Source organism: Zosterops lateralis, assembly GCF_965231275.1.
Source record: "Zosterops lateralis genome assembly, chromosome: 2".
NCBI lineage: Eukaryota > Metazoa > Chordata > Aves > Passeriformes > Zosteropidae > Zosterops > Zosterops lateralis.
In genome coordinates, this window is record NC_139763.1 from 111,152,954 (window position 1) to 111,172,033 (window position 19,080).

General features: G+C 38.4%; 1 protein-coding gene across 5 annotated transcripts in view; it reads left to right on the forward strand.

Moving 5' to 3' along the window:
- Nucleotides 1-19,080, forward strand: part of ROBO1 (roundabout guidance receptor 1) — a 690,041-nt gene that overhangs the window by 644,893 nt on the left and 26,068 nt on the right. For 3 of the 5 annotated variants that reach the window (XM_083855650.1, XM_083855654.1, XM_083855652.1), the window contains 4 exons: nucleotides 6,535-6,732; nucleotides 9,965-9,991; nucleotides 12,638-12,680; nucleotides 16,257-16,411. In XM_083855650.1, the coding sequence (XP_083711776.1) occupies nucleotides 6,535-6,732; nucleotides 9,965-9,991; nucleotides 12,638-12,680; nucleotides 16,257-16,411 (423 nt within the window). The remainder of the gene's footprint in view (nucleotides 1-6,534; nucleotides 6,733-9,964; nucleotides 9,992-12,637; nucleotides 12,681-16,256; nucleotides 16,412-19,080) is intronic. The other 2 variants (XM_083855651.1, XM_083855653.1) reach the window with 1 other exon arrangement.

Consider the following 19,080-nt stretch of genomic DNA (forward strand, 5'->3'; position numbering starts at 1 on the left):
ATGGAGCTTAATCACTTTGAGGTTTTGTTAAGTGGAAAAAGAAACAAATGAGACTGTCAGGATAAGAGTTTTTGCCCACTTCTGGGTTCCTGGCCTTTATTGGCACCATGTTAGAAAACAAGAAGTGATCCCACACCTTCAGATATGCAAGTCTGGTAGAATACACATATTTCCTCGTGCCTGGAGTTTGCTTTCACTGCTTGCCTCTAGTTAAGTGGCATGGCCAAACCTAGGTGCACTGCAGCAAATCCCATAATTTGGTTGTTACAAAGATGGCAAAGATGTGGAGACAGGAGTCTTGTGGAGATCTATGGCATAAGAAACAGAACAATAAAATATCTAGATGGTGCCACAACCCTTTCAGCAAGTGCAGGAGACGGCTGAAAATTAGTGCTTAAATTTAAGAGGTAGCACTCTTTGGTGGCACAGATCAGCCTAAATCATCCAGGTAGAAGAATGGCTGCAGATTATCCAACTCTGCCCTGTGATGCAAATTCTCCTCCAGCCCCCTCAAGGAACTGGATTCCTAGTTCTTAGAAGTGCTCCCAGCGTGGGAGTGGAGCAGAGTTTTCTGGGTTGCTTTCTGAAAAAAGAAAATTAATTTGTTGATGTCATCAATTGGCACTATTCACCAGCAATAAATTACATTGTTAGAGAGCAAGGGAAGGGAAGCCAGGGAGGGGGAGGAAAGAGGACTAAGGATGCTCCTTGTGGAAGGTTTGAAACAGTCTTGACATGCTCTGTTTGTGCTCTTAAGAACTGTGTGACAGCTTCCAGCTACTACATTTCTCACACTGCTCCCAACTATTCCTTCAGGAAATCTTTTCCTGATACCTGAATTAATACCTGAATTAATGCAATCCTTTATCTTAAAATAAAAAAAAAATAAAAAATGGGAAATCCATGTGTGGAAACAGAATCCATGTGTGATTCTGTGTTGGAACCCTGGTCACTGAGAATTTTAGAGTTTCTGTGCTAAGAGGCACTGACCCCAAGAAAATACTGCATTGACCTGAGGCTGTGGAGAAGGCTTCCAAAATTGAATGATAGCACTGGGATTATGGGTTTGGAGTTTGAATAGACGTATGTAATATCACATGGGGAAAAACTTAGAGTTTAAGGTTTTAGAATATAGTAATATATATATAAAGCAAGATGGAGGTTTTAAGGTGTAGGCTAGTCCTTCTTTTTCACTTTCTTCTTCATGGCTCTAGGTGGTATTTTGTAATTGGATAGAAATATCCACATTGTGGGCCATGGGTGATTGGTTTTTGGTTTAAAGTAAAAATAATTAAGGTGCCATTTCTTTATTGGACAGTCTATTCTTAAAAGGCCTTGTAGAGATAGAGATAGGTTCCATTTTTAGTTTGTTAGCCTGAAGTGCTGTAGAACTCACGGCTTGTGAGACTGTACTATAGATAAGAATTAATAAACATCTGAGTCCAAACAAGAAACACCATCTCGTGCGTTTTATCCCTACTCAGGAAAAAAGAAGATAAAACACAACGATTCTGAGGTTCACTTTTTAAATAAGAACTTTCCATTAAAATCCAACATCCATCTCATCATAAGGGGGTTTTCATACCAAATTGTGAGACTGGGCTGTGGCTGTGGCTGGCTCTATCTGGCTGGGTCTCCTCTGGGTGTGGGATGCTCCCAGGTTTGTGACTCTGAGACATGCCTGGGTGGAGTCTCAGGCGGGTGTGTGTGACAGGAAGAAGCTTCACCTTTTGGGGGCTGCCTTCCAGAGGGAGAGGGGAGGACAGGAGGCATTGGATTCCCCGGGAGCTGGGGTGTGCAATCACAGTCCCACGGATCAGCTGAGCTGTGATAAATGACCTTGTGCGCGCACTTAACCTGTTACAGAGACAGGTACAAATTGTCATCTCGAAGCTCTTTCATTTTCCACCTCTCTGCTGACATGAAGCAGCTCACTGAGCTGTGGTACCCCAGACTTCCCATGCCACCAGGGACAAGGCAATGAAATAACTTGCTTGTTATTCATAAAATCATGAGATCAACTGAAAAATTAGGTGTCTCCTTAAAACACCTTGCCCAAAGCTTCTGAATTTGCCTCTTGGCTTTTGAATGAACTTCTAAAGGTTTCTGTGCAATTCCAAGGACTGAAAAAAAGAGTTTGTTTATGTGTTTGTTTGTTTTAAAAGAATAGATATTTTACATAAAGAAAGACAGCAAAAGTTTTGGTGTTAAGGAAAAAAAATGCCACTTTTTTTTTTCAAGCCATAGCCACAGCTCACTATATTATGCCTATAACAAAATCACAGGATTTAAACAGAACCTTTTTTTTTCCTTGTCACAACATGTAACTTAAAAACATTGTTTACAAAAATGCTCTGTACAGGGAGATGAGAATTAGCAAACAATTTCTTGCTGATCTCTAGCCTAGCTTTTGTAGAGTGATGAGCTACTGCTTGTGGTAGCTTGGCAGTATTACCTCTGCTTGTTGACAGATAATTAGTGACATTGGAACATGTTGTGATGTATTTGGTTTCTGACATCAGCTCTGAGAAGCCCCACAACTGCAGTTAATGTTAATCTTAAACACATAATTTGTGTGAATAGATTGTATGCAGTTATTTATTGAGAGATGTCTGCACAATTACTGTAAGTGTTGAGTGTATTATTCAACCAGTGGATGTCCCAAGTGTACAAAACACAGGAAAGTCTCATTGAATCTTTATTATTCTAGTTGCTTTATTTAGGAGATGTGATTTGTGAACTGGCTAGCATGCCTTCAGGATATTAATCTGTCAGCCCTTAAGGTACTTTGAGTGTGCTAGTTGTAAGGGTTTTCTTTGTTGATATTTTTGTTTGTGGCTTGCAAACAACTTAAAGAAGTAATTTTTATTTTTACCCCTTAGAGCAAACCCTTTCAAATCAATTTGGTGCTGTCAGTTCAAGCTGTATGTTATAAGATTGAAGTGCACAATTGACATTTTATCAGTTTGGGAGACATACATCTAGAAAGGCGACAAAATGGCATATTCTTACCTTGGTAATATTTCACCAAATAATTTTTATATTGCATCATGCACATATATTTTGAGAAAACACTCAAGCAATATGTTACCAGTTTCAGGTGTTTTGCAAGTTTTAAATTGCCAGAATTATCAATGTCAACACCATTTAGATATTCCTACCCACTGTACATTTTATATACTGAATGAGATACACATATGGAAAAGTAACATTCCATAGGTTGTACATGTACGAGGCGAAGTTAAATTCCTTGCACACCTATGAGCTTGTCTTTTTTGTATCTTTGGATATCTTTTGTATCTTTGGAATTTCTTGTCTTTTTTGTATCTTTGGCATTCCAGTCTTTAATGGATATTAATCTTTTATTTATAATTCAGCAACCTTATTATTATTGTTATTATTATTATTATTATTATTATTATTTATATGAATATTTAACATTAGAGGATTAGTGGTTCCAGTTCTTCTCTATATATATTCTAATTAGTTTCTATTGAAGTCTGAAACTTGGAGCTTCAAGACATTCAAATCCAGTAGCTTGTGAGCAAAAGGCATAGCAACATTATCCCTGATTCAAAAGAAAGCTCTTATCTTGGGGTGGGAGAAGGGATGAGTCACTGTGATAATATGCTGGTTTCAGGGAGCTGTGGGATCAGCCTGCTCCAACATCTCTGAGGCATTTCCAAGTACATTAAACGCTGTGGCTGCCGCTCTGGCAGCGGGATGCACTTTGCCATAGAACGTTCATGTTCACTTATTGTTTTGGCACATCTCCCTGAAGAGAGCAGGCAGGAACAGGAGTGTTCACTATGAACCGTTTATAGATCAGTCAAAGTTCTGGAAATTTCCTGGGATGAAGAAAAAGCAGATTTTTTTTTTTTTTTTTTTTTTTTTAGTTCAAGAGTTATTTCCATCACTCAGGATGTCACAGGGCTATTAGGGAGAGGGAAGATGCCCCTTTTCGAAGAAACACTTCCGAGATAGTGTTCCTGGAAGTTTTTAGTCACTAAATTTCATTCTCTTTATATTTAGCTTGCTTTCTATTTTTTAATTATAAGAGGAGTCAGATGTAGTTAAATGTGACCTCTTGAAAGCCCTTCCATCTCCTCTTCTCCTATGCTGTTTATCTGACCATGTGTGAACATATCTATGTTCATTTTCTCTTTCCCATGTGCATTTTTCTCTTTCCCATGTGCATAGATCTATACCAGTTAATGTAATGACTCTAACAGTCCACCCATATTCAATGTGCCAGAAGCTTAATTTCTTAAAAGAATGCTTAATATTATGCTGTTCTTACATGTACAAAGGCAAGTAAAATAATAGCATGAAATTAGCGTTCATTAAAAATTAGGAAAATAAGCAGTCAAAGATTCTTCAGGATTTTATAATATTCTGACACATGTTGACTGAGCAATGCAAACTGTTTGTGTATGGAGGTACTGTCTTTCTGTATGACTGATTTGTTGACATGCTTAGAAAACATTTGGGTTTTGAGTTGGTGATTTTTTTTTCCTTTTATTGTTTTAAAATATATATATTTTTTAAGGATGAGACAAAAAATATTTATCAGTCTTATTTGTTCATGACCAGAGCCTCTCTATAAATGTTTTATTCTATTCCATTAAGTTGTAAAAACACGAAAATTACTCATTTCGAAAAGGAGACTGACGATGCAAGTTTTCATATCTTAATATGGCCTCAGCTGCAGAGAGACAAAAGATGAGATGACAGCTTTAATTCATTGGTCACAGTACACTTTATACATTTAAGCCCATCTGGCCACTTGTGGGGAACTTCACTTGGCTGTCTCCATAAAATCTGAAGCAACTCATCTTAACCTTGCACAAATAGGCGTGAAATCCATAAACCCAGCAGACACAAAGAGTGTATTAGTAAGAAAAGAATGACTCTGCCTGGTGAACTTTCAGGCTAAGCAGTGCACTTGGGATCACAGAAGATAAAGAGAGCTGAAAAATGAAATAAAATTTCCAATAAGGTAGCAGTCAAAGGCAGGGGTGATTTCTCAGCAAAATAGATATTTTACTTCAAGGTCACAAAAACTGGAATCTGGAATCCTTCACTGGAAGAAGCTGTTACTTATTGAACCTTTTCCATTCAAGAAAGGTATCCTTTTCCAGAGGAAACAATTTGTTGTGATTCCATCTCTTGTTTGTATTGCAGTTTCTTATATTTTACGTAGACTTATTTTGGCATAATGCAAGATGTCATCATAAAAAAAATTTCTATTCTCTGCTTAGTTGACAGGGAAAAGATACTAAATAGGTTTTCATTTCTTATATAGTTCATATTAATAGATTTAATAACAGCGCTTTTCTCTTTAAAACATTGATCTCTCATTCGGAATTTTATGTCACTACCAATAGTATAAAGCAACTATCTCTTGGATTTATACAGGAGTAAAAGTGGCTGTTTCAAAGACCAAGCTGTGGAACGTGTAAAGTAATATCCGTTCTCAGTAAAGGCTTTGAATTCTTGCCCTCGTTCTGTGCAGTAATGAAATTTCCAGTGAGCACTCACTGTGGTGGTGAAACATCAGGAAGGCAGTGTTTTGGCTTTGAGTTGCTTCGCTTTGGTCAGAAAGCTTGGTCACTAGCTGGGTCTTCTTACTGCTGTTCCTAGAAGGTTCCTGTGAAGGTTCAGTACAGAAAGAACAGAAAAGACTGATTCTTAAAGGTGCTGTCTCTATTAAAAAAATAAATTAACAATCTGTGGAAAAATTCATGTTCTCTATTTTGATGCGGGTTATTTAAGGCTAAACTGGTTTTGGAAAGCGCTGCTTGTTCATTACTAATGAGACTCTTTGGCTGTTTTTAGCAATTCATAAATCATGTTTTAGTTATCCTTTAGCTTTTTCATCTGTATTTAGGGGGATAGGGTTGGTTATTTTGTAGTTTTACTTTTCTACATCCTTTTAAATATTCAGGTTTTTTTAAATTGAGGTCAAAGTGAGAGACTGCAAGCAGTACGTTTGACTGTGTAATACAAGATTTAAGTAATCTGTCAAGAACTGCTAGATTAAAATATCTTCCTCAATACCAACCTCATGTGAATGTAGTTTTAATTGGTAACTGCAATTGCCAGTTCTGAGAGTGGACGTTTGGGGAGCTGACTTGCACCCATTCACATTGCTATTCATGTTTCATACTAGAAACACACTATGTGGGTTTTTTTGTTGCTTTTCTGAATAATTTTTTGAAGCTGATGTCGCTTTTTTAAAATGTAAGAAAAATAAAAAAATAGCAGTCCACAGGTTTGTAATTTAGGAGCCTTTCTATTTGTACGCCTGGTATCCTGATTTTGTAAGCAAACAAAAGTCAGTGATATTGGAGGTACCTGTGTGGTACAGAGAACAAACCACTTCTCTCTAGACTTGTAAAAGTGGGATTTTGAAGAGCAGTCTTAAGCATTTTACCTTGGGAAACTGGACTGCAATTATGTCAGCTCTTTTCATGCTGCCTTTTACAGCTGTTCATTCAAATTAATTGGCTGTTACGGGTGTCTCTGTTTCAGATTCTCATGGAAACCCTGTGTCTTCAGAAGATCAAGTCAGTTTAGCCCAGCAGATTTCTGATGTAGTAAAGCAGCCTGCCTTTATTGCTGGGATTGGTGCAGCCTGTTGGATTATCCTCATGGTCTTCAGCATCTGGTTGTATCGGCACAGGAAGAAGAGGAATGGACTCACAAGTACTTACGCTGGTATCAGAAAAGGTGCCTCATTATCTATTTCAGTCTGCTGGCTGCTGAATGCCTGTTTGCTGCCTTTTTTATTTTGTCATCAGTCTCTTGTTCTTCTCAGGCTCCAATAAGGAATTAGCAGCTTCCTTCATGAAGTGTGGGTCGGGAGCCAGTGCAGAGAGCAGCAATATTTACATGATGTGCTAAGTCTGGCTTTAGAGCATAAGTCTGGATCTGAATACCAGGAGTAGCTTTTTATAAAGATACCCTTGTGAATGAGAAGTGTAAAGAAGGGTTTAAAGGCCAGGAGCTCCCAATATCTCCTTGCTCTCTGATGCTGTATCATGTGAAGAGGAGCCATCTGAAGTGGATGGTAGTTCCTTGTCCTCCCATTCAGAGCTTTGCCTGCTGCTGGGAGTGCTAACAGTGGTGTGTACACTGCAGTAACACTCTGGGTATGGGTACTGGAATTTTCTCTATTCTGGGGAGGTGTGGCTGTTTGCAAAAGCACAATGGTCAGTCTGCTTTCCAAGACTCTTTTCATAAATGCTGTCGTGAGACCCTTGGCTGGGACTGAGCTCTGGGGCTATCCCGTCCTGCATCTGTGTTTAGTTAGAATGGCAGCAATGGGGCTGACTTAAAGCACTCCTCATTTTCATGTTATTGGTACTTCTTATCACATTGTCAGTTGTCAAGCAGTGCTTTGCAGTATACTCTCTGACAAACAAAACTAGAATCTCTACCTGGAAGATCTTCTGGAATAAAAACTTTACTCCTCCAGATCAAATAATTTCCATGTTAAGCCTGGAGATTAAAACTGAATTCAATGAGCTACAGTTCATTACATCTCCAAGCTGTACCTCATACTCTACTCACTCTACAAGTACTGCACTTGTAGAGTGAGAACCATAAATTTTGGAATGAATTAGAAAATGGGAGATCCTGCTTTTGAAGAACTAGAGGGATTAAAATGTTGCTATGTAAAAGAACTAGTGCTAAAAGTAGCAAATGATTGAGTGGAAACATGGAAATTCATCCTGAGTGTTGCAGAGTTGAGATGTCCTCCGTGCTGTTAAAGTACCAGTGCTCCCTGTGGACTCCAGGCCCAGTGGAGTTGCTGCCAAGGAAATTGGGAAGGAATTGCATTCTTGATTATGTTGTGCTGGGATTTCTTAGGCAGGACAGCCCCCACGTAGTGCTGCACTGGCCTGTGCTGTTTTGCTTTACTAATAGCATGCTGCCACACTGCCTTTCTACAGCTCTATCACACTAACATCACTGTGCTTTCACCACTACCTATGATTAAGCAAAAAGCATACAATTTGCCCTTAAAAATGGTGACATCAGCTATTGTTGAAAACAGCTGTGTTTTTCAATATCTGTAGAAGTATCTTTTGTGTAACTCGTGGGGAGTTTAAATGAAAGTGTACAGAAAAGTAGGGTGTGTATCTCTGGTATCAAGTATTCTTCAAAGACAAAGCCTATCTTTAGTGAAATATGAATTGCAAAGTAGTTTGCCACTCTGCAGTTCATCAAGTCATCACTGCAAGCCCAAACTTTCTTCGGTCTTGCATTTATTTAATTTTATATTTAGCTTCAGGCCTGTCATCTGTTAAAATACTTCACTACTCCCACACATACATACTGTACTAGCAGTCTTACACACTCGGAAGAGTTTATTAATAGAAGCTCTAAGAATTAAGTCATTCTTTCATGTGGTAGCAATAGGATTTCTTTCAGTTGGACCCCCTCAGTTCCTTAAGGAACTAAACCAGGTTTAGTACTTAGCTCACTGAAGAGCAATAAGACAGCAGCTTAAGATTATTTTTCATGTCCCCGTGATTGCAAATTAATTTTGAGATTCTTGATTCTCTTTGGAATAGCTCAGGTTTAAATGCCCGTTCTATTTTAATGAAAGCTTGTTACCGTGGTTCTATATTTTGACTGTAACTAAATTAAACTTGACTATGTGAAAAGGCCTGGCTCAAAGCAAATACAATGGTATTCCCAAGATAAAGAGCTTTGCTGCAAATGCAGCCTGAATTGGGCAAGTGCTCCATTTTTCTTTCTTTGCTTAGCGCCATATCCCTGGAAATAAATTGGCTTGGTAAAAAGAGGGCAAACCTACAGCATATCCTAAATTTTGACAAGACACTGTGCACTCCCCACAAACTTTGGAGTTCTTAAAAAAAAATAAGATAAAGAAGTTGTTCTCTTAGCCAGAACCTCTTCTTTCTGTGCTGGCTTTCCTGATCACCTTCTGTCTCCAGCTTGTTTTAGTGAATATTTGATTGTTTCTGTTACCTTTTGCTGTCATTAGATCAGAAAGGGCAATGTTAGCCTTGTTCTGGCAGCAGTGAGAGGAAAACGATACTGTCTTGTCAACAGGAGGGGGAGCATGTGCTAATAGGAAGAGCAGATGCTGGTGCTCTGTATTTGGATTAGAGACCCTATTGATCCAAAGAGGATTTATTGTAGCTGCGAGAGAGAAGATTGTCAAGCAGTGTCATTGTTCTGTTGTTAACCTTTCCCTCTTAAAGCCAAGGGTTGTAAGGTAGAAAGGTGTTATATCTAGGAAGATTTTTTTTGGTGGTGGTGGTGGTGATTATTTAAGAAAGAGAGATAATAACTCTGTTTAACAGTCTCATCTCTGAAAACAAAAATTAATTGCTGCAGTAGATTTCAGTGCCTTTATTACAGTGAGAGTTGGTGCCATTCTTGATTCAGAGGCAGTAAAACAGCAGTTCTCTTTGTTCCTTTTTATGATTATTATTTCCTTACTGAATACTTAAGTGTGCCTATTAGTTCAGTGTAATGAGCATTTACTTAGTGAACTGCAGATAAGATTCAATAGGACCTTGATAAGGCTTTGTTAAGGAATTTGTCATTCGACATTCTAGAATAATTAACAGTGTGGGGGTTTTGTTTGTGCTAGGATTTCCAGAAAAAAAACTTAAAATACCAAACTGAGAGGGATTTGAAAGGCTAAACCACAGTCCCATCCCCTCAGGAGCACAATAATATCAAGCTTTTTGCTTTTTTTGTCTCCCTTTTTTTTTTTTTTTTCAGAGTAGTGCCTGCAGAGACAATCTTCTTTCTGAATTTCAATTTTGATTTTATTTTTATATCAATGTGACTGTACTAGTGGGTTAGTTATATATATTTGTTTTATGTTCAGCTGTCTGCTAGATTTATACTAATGTGGTATGTTTCCCTTTCTCTCTTCAGCTTAATAACCAGTTTGTATTTTGTTTTGATTTTTCAGTCCCGTCTTTTACCTTCACACCAACAGGTATATATTTGCACTTTTCCCCCCTTCTTTGTTACTGAAGCATGTGTTTGTGGTACTATTTCTCTTTCTCTGACATAACCAACCAGCCCAGCTGTTCTGAAGGGGTTTTTTTTAAACTATATCATTAATGACAGGTATCATTATTTGTTCTCTGAGTATTGTGCATTTGCTTTGTGGCTGACAATATTTTCTATTTGTGTGTACCATCTCCTAGCACACCATTCCATGCCAGCATGCCTTTTTTGTAGCATGATCCTGTCAGTTTGTACAACCTGGGCTCTCTTCCTGCATATTCCAAGGGAGTAGTGTGGCCTCCCACATCTAGTGATGCTAAAGGTGCTTTTGATGGAGGAGGAATGACTTAGCAGAGCCCAGATGCTGACTTGAAAGAGATTCAGTGAGATTACAGTTGGTGAAATATTTGTTCCTTTTCTTTCCTCTGAATCTGCATTAATCCAGTGACCTCAGAGTTGTCTGCTTTGGAAGATAGAGAAAATCAAAGTGTTATAGCAGTTAGATTTCCTTGCTTCTGCCTTAAATGGTGTTTTGCTATGAAATTTTTAAATAATTATCCTGTTCAGCTTAAAAAGAGGTACATTTCAAATTCAGTTTAAGTTCCCCTTCTGTTTGGTTTTGTTTAGAAATGTGAAAAATAGGACATAATCAGAACCAAAGCCCATGAGAGCTTTTCCATGTTGTAGAGCTGACCTTCAGTGGGTCCTGCAGCCTGACAGCTGAGCAGCTCATCCTCTGCAGTAGATAAAATCCAACACACTCTGTACCCATCAGTGTTCTGCTTTTCTTTTAGCTCCAGCCTGAGTGAACAGACAGGTTGTTTCTTCCTCCTTTTTTCTAATCCCTCCGTTTTCGCAGGAGACCTGTGAGACTTGTAGGATGTGTATATCCAGGCAGGGTAAAACCAACCCACCCACCCCCTCTTCTTCAGCTTCCCAGGGAATATTAGCTCCTAATCAGCCCTGTGCTCATGGGAGCAGCTGAGTTACATCCTTCAGTGTGGACCACAGAGGAAGCAAACCCTGAGTGTGCCTGCAGTCATCCACACACACCCGGCTGGGTTAGAGTCTCACCCGTGTGCTTTTAATCAAACTGGAGAGTGCCTGCTCTCACAAGTCAGCCTGTTGTATGGAGATGCTTCCTGTTCAGCATGAGCCAGAGTGGCCCTCAATGTTTCTCTAGGCCTTTGAGTGCCTCGGTGGAGAATAATTCAAACTCTTTATTATTTTTGCTGTTACTTGAATGGGCTAAACAGAGGGCTTCTGTTGTAATCGCTGCTGTAGCAAGCCACTTAAATTCTACAGAGGTTGGAAGCTAACATCTATTCTCTCCATTGGATTCTTAATATTAAAAGAAAATATCAGAGTTTCTTAAGATATGTCAGAGCTGGAAAATAAATAGCTCTTGAGATTTTTAAGGAAGAAATTAGGAAAAATATAAAGCATGTAAAACACTCAAAAGAAAAAAATCGTTGTTTTTCAGTACAGAATCTCAGTCATGCTTTGACTTTGAATGGAACCAGGCTCTCCTCTGTAGCATTACCTGCAGTAGAAGAGTTACCTGTAGGAATACATCCTACATTTTAATCCTGTTATTGTAATCACTGCCAGCATTTATCTCTCTCTTGCAGACTCCCAGTTTGGAGTTATTCTAAAGAGCAGAATTTGGCTGCTTGTTTTCAGCACATTCCTAGCTGGAAAGTGTAGAATCCATCAGCATCTGCAGGGAGGCACTTTGCTTAACCCTTCGCCAAACCCAATGCAACTCTGCAAGATTTATAGCACTGTTTCTTCTTGGATGTTTGCATCCTAAAAGCTAACTTCTGAAACATCTTGTTTCCTGTGAAGGATATGCAATCTACACCAACAAACAAATGCAATTGGACATCCACTTTGTTAATGGAGACTACTCCTGAAATGCTAAAAAAAAAGTTCCTTCTAATTTAGAAAGTGTTCTTTCTGCCAGGCTGTATTTAACTAAGATTTATATATTTAAATTTTTAGATTATTTAGTGTAATTTATAAATCCTGTTGTAAAATGTTACAAAATGTGGAGCTTCTGTGGACTTCTAGAGTGTATTTGTTCCCTGAGTGTATTGCAGTAACATTCAGAAAGTTCATTTATTTTTGCAGTAGCTCCAGCTGTAATGAGCTATTATTTACATTGGAAGTAAGGTCTGTTATAGAATCATGATACCTCTTTAATCTTGCCAAAATAATAAGGTAGAGCAAAGCTTTAACATCCAGCCATTCATGAAATAAATATATGACCTAAATTCTTCCACAGAGTAACTCCCCTAAAGTCAGCAGAGTTATGTTAAGAATAAGTTCAATCTGATGTATGGCTTCCTGCTTTCTTAAGCAATACATGTGTGTGTGTGTGTGCTCAGAACAGAACTGAAATATAAAACCCTGTTGGGGCTGGGACTAGCAGTTATCAAGCAACACAAGTATTATGTCTAAACTTGGGTTTGAAGAAGTAACTTGCAGAATAAGACACAGAATTAATGTATAAACAATGCACAGTTGTCATCTTAGCTAAAATGAAACAAAGGTGAAATAAATACTGTTATTGAAGAGTCTTGCATGTTTAATTTTTTTTTCCTTCTTTTTTTATCTTCAACTATTTTAGTAACATATCAGAGAGGAGGAGAGGCCGTGAGCAGTGGAGGCAGGTAATGATGTGCGTTATTCTTACAGGGATAAATTGTGTGCAAATAAATTTAAGGATTCTGGAAGTTCAATTGTCCTTGTAAGTGATGGTGAGATAATCACTTGCAGAGCTGTGTTTTAGTTCATTATATTAATGTATACATTTTGACCATATATTACCTGTTTAGAAGGAGAGTGTATGGTTTGAATTTTTAGGTGGATGTCCAAAACATTAGAATTATATTCAGCTTTGTTAAACTGCAAAAACTGCATCTCAAAAAATGAGCAGCAGAGGGAGTGCTTTAACTTCAAAATAAAGACCTTGCTTACCACCTGATTAAGGGAGTAAAAGTAATTAAGTTGTGGCCTTTATGAAAATTAAGAAATATAGCCTGCTTCACAAATACTACAAAGAAAGAAAATGCCTATTGGAAAAATCGTTGAAGACATAAATGGCTTAAAAGGTGACATTTTAAGAAAAAAAATATTTCTGTGAATGCAAAACATTGCTTAAAAAAGATGGGGCACTGAAGGAGAGGGAAGCAGGTTGTAAATTCACAACCACCCATTCTGAGATCCAGGTCCATTCAGATTGAGGATTTAACTAAGGCATGTTCACTGGGTTTATGTTACTGCTCAATGAGTGGCCAATGTGAAAACTGTAATTTGCATTTCCTCTGTAGGGATGAAGTTTTCTTCAGGAAGAAATATAATGGTTTTAGCAAAAAGACAGGTCAGAGCAGTGGTGCTTTAGTAGAACATTGTTTTTTTTCAAATTCAAAGATTTAGCATGATGCTGAAATAATGCTAAAATCTCAAAGACCAGTTGGGCAACAAAGTCCTGTAACAATTCCTGCTCACAAGTGGCATCTTCTGATTCCTAATTTGCAAGACCATGCAAAATTTTGGTTAATTGTTTAGATTAGGCATAAAATAAAGCATTCCCAGCCTGAGTGATGTACAGAGGTAAGGCTACTCAGCTCCTGCTGCAGCAGCTGGACCTGGCATCTTATGAGGAATTGCAGTTATCTGTGCCCAGCACTGTGTGCTGCTGTGTTCTCCTGGCCATAGGAGCATGGAGGGAAGCCTCTAGAACAGTTACCCTGTGCTTTTTGAATGGAAAAATCTGTAAATCACTGGCTTGTTGCCATTACTCCAGGATAGTTAGAAAATAGGAGAGGAGAGACATGAAACCCCTCTATTTCCATGAGAGTTGTTAAAAAAGATACTCAGCCAACATTCTTTGTGTTCTTTGTGCCACTGTGCTTTCTCACTCTTCCCTTAGCACAGGCTGGATGAGGCACTCTCACACAGAGGACAGAAATGAATCCACATCATGCACAGTAGTTTTGATACTTCTAGAGAATCAACTTCAATTTTACTGTCCTAGTGTTCAGCAGCAGTGCCAGAATCTAACAATGTAATTGATTCAAGGTGCAAACATCTGTGCTGCTTTTGTTCATATGCCTATACAGCATTTACAGCATATGTGATGTAACTTATTTTGTAGAATATGAAACATAGTTGTACAATGTTAAAAAAAAAGGAAGTTATTTTTGCATATTAAACCGTCTTCTGATATCCAAACCTAAGATTTTTCACTTCCTTACTTTATATTTGCAGTGTTTTGGAAAGGTTTAGCGTTTTTTTGCCAAGTGCAGTTATGTGAGCACGTTAAAGCATTTTTCAGATTTCAAAATGTCACAGTGATATATTTCAACATAATCCCCATTTGTGTGATGCTGAAAAAACACCCATTTCTGTGGCAATCCCTTTTCTAGACAGGATTTGAGTAATGGTAATTGTGCTGGATTGACTCCAGCTAGCACCCACACAGCCACTTGGCTTTGTCCACCCCTGCCTCAGACCTTGTCCAGTAATTCAGGGAGTCAAAAAATTTGCTGCCAAGGTTAAAAATCTTTGGAAATTATGATCTCAAATCATCACCAGGCTCTGGAGCTGTAATGCAAGCATCGCTTGCCTACAGTTCCACCTAAATGGCTCCAATTAGTAGAATTCTCATCTGCTTATGTACATCACACCACATTTCTTACATGACAGCAGGTGTGAATGCAAAGTAAATTTTAGAAACAAAGAATCTTTAACTCTCTGTGCAAAACTCCAGTACACAGATCTTTAGAGTGCTGAAACATTCTGGGATGCTTTGTCTCCTCTAAACGCCTTGAGGTGTTGGTTCATTGTAAGAGCAAATTGTAGGGAAAAGAGCAGGGAATTTCAAATCAACTGGCATGCTCACAAACCTACACAGCTGTATATTTATTTCAGATTTTTTTAATAAATATTTCTTTACTGAATGCATATTGGCTGGTTTGTAAGCCTGACAGCAAGTCAAACCTCATCATCTCCTATGTGAAATTGTCAGATGACATATGCAGTACAGAAATATATATATACACATATATGTATAGATCTTTTAAATGTCACTCTAAGTCTATGACTTAAGCCTGCAGCCCTGACAGACTCTATCCCCCACAAATAACTGCATGCAGCTTGTATTTTCAACTTGCAGTTTAAGAGGATTAGCATATTTTATTTTTGAATATCATCACATCTAATATTATGGAAAATAGTTTCTGCACTATTTCAAATGGAAAGCTACATGTTAAGTCCCAAGAGAAGGGGAATGTGTTCATATATGTGTATGTGACAGTAGCTAAAGTTATCTGTTTTTTAAAAGCACCTTAGTTATCAAAGGCAATTTTAAATTGAGTAGGACTGTAACATGCATTGTTAGCGTGGAGACTGGAGAGCCACCAGAGATTCTACGGAACATTCATCAGAGAGCTTTCACACTCACTACAAAAATCCAGCAGCTTGCAAAACAAGGAATGCTGCTTCCTTCTGCTGATGACAGGGGTACACTTTATTCCAAATGCAGCCAGGATGCAGCATTCATACCTGGATATTTTTCAGGTGGTCAATATTCCCAAGTATCTCAAACTCTTAGGAGCTGAGTGGCTTTCTCATGAACAAGTGTGTGTCACCCACTCAGATGTGTTAGTGAGATCCAAATGCTCCCAAGCCACAGAGGTTTTTGTTACCTGCTGTTCCCTTTGATGCACCACAGTAGATGCATCACATCTGATGGTGAGGAGAACTATTCCATAAATAACCAAGAATTTGGGAATAGTCACATTTAAATTTGGCTCTTACTTACTCGTATCCATCCTGCTATCATGTGTGAATTCTTTTGTTTATTTGACTTCCCAATTTCCTCTTTTTTACCTTGCTTTCTTTAAGAAAGGGTGAAGGGGCAGAAAAATCAAAGTGCATCCTCCTAAGAGGGAAAAAAACAACAAAAAAACCCACCAAAGTGACAGGTAAATGTTGCACACCAGCATATAGTGTAGTCCAGCAAAATGAACTGATGACTGCTCACTCCTGAGTGATTTAGCAAGGAGCAGGTTAGACAGGAGACTCGAAAATGCTAAATAATTGAATCAAGCTGTGTTTTTCAGTGCTCAAGCCTTTTGTTACATGGTATTATTTGGTAATATCTCACCGCTTGGGTAGAGTGTCAGTGGATTGTGAAAATGCTTTTGTTTGATTTTTGAAATGACCGAGCTTTGTTTTTAAAGGCCTGGACTCCTAAACATCAGTGAACCAGCCACTCAGCCATGGTTAGCAGACACTTGGCCTAACACAGGGAACAATCACAATGACTGCTCCATCAACTGCTGCACCTCTGGCAATGGCAACAGTGATAGCAACCTTACAACGTACAGTCGACCAGGTTAGATATGTTTCTACCTTGCTAAGGAATCTTCTTTACAGAGCATGTGCTTCTAATACATGAGAGAGCGTACAGGTTTGTTTGGGGTTTTATTTCCAGTGCTTTTGGGCTCAATGTAGTATCTCCTTTATGTCATGGTTATGCTTTTGGTCCCTTTTTTGAATCCTTTTTTGGTCCTCTTTGGATAGTTGTAGCAGGCTTAAGGAGCCCTTGCAAAGTTCAATGTTGCCTAAACTCACACTGAACTAATACATTTGGGCTTCTGAATAGAGCAGATAAGGGCATTTTTGGGTTGTTCTGTACATCCTTGTTGCTCAGATGGAGAAATACTAAAATTATGCTAATGTGGTTTTCCTTCTAGTTTGGATGTGATGGGAAGCAAGAAATTTACCATTGCTACAGTGCTTGCAACAAAGCCAGTCTGTTTTGGCACACTCAGAACTTCACTTTGAGTGCCTTTCTGAGCAAGATTGGATAGCTGCTGTTCTGTTTAGGGTGTGTGACTAAAGAAGTTAAATTCACACACTTAAAGCAATTACAAAATGTTAGGTTAAGTGGTAGTTCCTGGAAGTTTGAGCAGAACTCAGAGAGCTCTGGAAGAAAACCTCATGAGTTCTATGGGACACATTTGAGGAAGTACATCTCAGAGTGCTAATTGCTCCACATTTTGTTTTAAACAGACCTTACATTCTTTTTGGTTTAACCTCATGTTACTGGTGAGGAATGAAATAAGTTTTTTCCACCATCTCTACTGGTTTTGGCTAGTAGTATGTCCCAGCAATCCAGAGGGGAAGTATGTGAAGTGGCTTAAGTGCCAAGCAGCATCACCTCCTGTAATTAATGTGAAACCAGTTCAAATGTCTGGTAATTCATGAGTGGTGGTAATGGCAATTCATCTCCTGCAGTAATACTGTCTGACAGTGACCAGTGCCAGCTGCTTCAGGGCAAGGTGAGAGATTTTGGCATTAGAGACTTGTCTCTCACTCTGGCTGAGGATATCACGTCCACCAATACCTGTATAAAAAAATTCATGGTTCAGAGATATTTTACTGTGGCAAGGACAGACATAGCAAGTTCTGGTAACTAACAAACTCAGAAAAGGAAGAGAAGACGCATTTTTGATGGTTGCAACCTATTATAACATCTTATATTGAACTGCAGTGGATTCTCCCTCATTTTGGCTTTCATATTAAGCTTGGTTCTGTCGTGAAGTGTTTCCTTCCTGTCAAGTAGAACTTTGGAGCTCGTGGGTCAGACAATGTGCTCAGAGTGCTCTCATCTTTCCTGGAAAATCTGCCAAAAATTCTTAATTCTGTCATCGTGGGCTGGTGTATGCTCTGAAGCAGCAGTGATGGATATCCCCTCAGTAGTTGTGAATATGCAAAGTAGCTGCATTTTAATTGTTTTTAAGTACAGTGCTGTCTTCCAAGTCTACAGAACGGGAACCTACTGTTCCAGAAGTAGATGCCATAAAAAATCTAGCTAGAGAAATCTTCTGTTATATAGGTAAACCAGTTTTAAGTGCTTGTTATGAGGAATTCTAATGTGTCTGTGTAAAAAATGTACTTACTGCATATGCTGTATTGATTACATTGCCTTACACACAAATCAGATGTAGCTGCAAATGAAAGGAGGTAAAAATACATGTTATAAGTGACTCTGCAAAGATAACTTAGCAAAGCCTGAGGTATCAGGAGTGAGGAATATACTGTATATATAATTGCCCAGTATAATACAATAGACTTGGAAAAGAGGAAAGACTAGTATGGTTTCAGCAGGTGAGAGAAATGAAAGAATTTAAACTCTAGAAATCAAGAAGTTGAAGACTGTGAAGCAATAAATAACAGAGGCAGTAAATAACACCTCACATAAGAAGGAAAAATATATCAAACAGTAAAACCTTCAAAAAAACTCACAGACTGGGGGGCATGAAATGTGCAGTGATAAGTTCTATGTGGCATGTTCTGATACTGTTCCTTAGTCTCTGAAAATGTGGATTGGTGGTTTTCTTACACAAGCGTTATTTTATTCCCCTTTCTTGGGTAATATATCTCTAAAAATATGTATGTGTTAGGGAATGTTTTTGAAATTGAAAATCCTCTATGTTAGCTAGTTATTTCATTTAGTGTAATGGTAAAATCTTGAATTCTGTATGTAGTTTGACTTGGCATCCTCTCCAGTGAATTCATTGTGGACACAGGTAATGGACTTCAGGTTTTGAATCAAATTCATTAGCATAAATACCACTTTTTTTAAAGAGGAAAACTATATTCCTGGTGAGTGTTATGTAATTATTGATGTATTAATCAACTGGAAAATGAGAATTTTTTCTTAAGGATCATTGAATGCTAGTTCCACTCAGCCTTCTAACTGCTGACCCAGAGACTACTTTACTTCATTCGGTATTCTCCCAGTGGACTGGATGTGGAGAGGGAAAAATGTGGGCTTCCTGTCACTCATTGGCAAGGGAACATGGCAGGCAGGGACACTGTTTTGTGCAGTAGTGGCCAGAGCATCAGCACATGTCACTTTACTGTCTGCAAGAAGTGGTGGTCTCAGGATGCAGTAAATGTCAGAAGAATGAATTCATGCTGTCTATATGATATTTCTTTAGCATACAGGACAATGTATTACTGTGCTATTACTTATTTTGCAGTATTCAAAGCAAC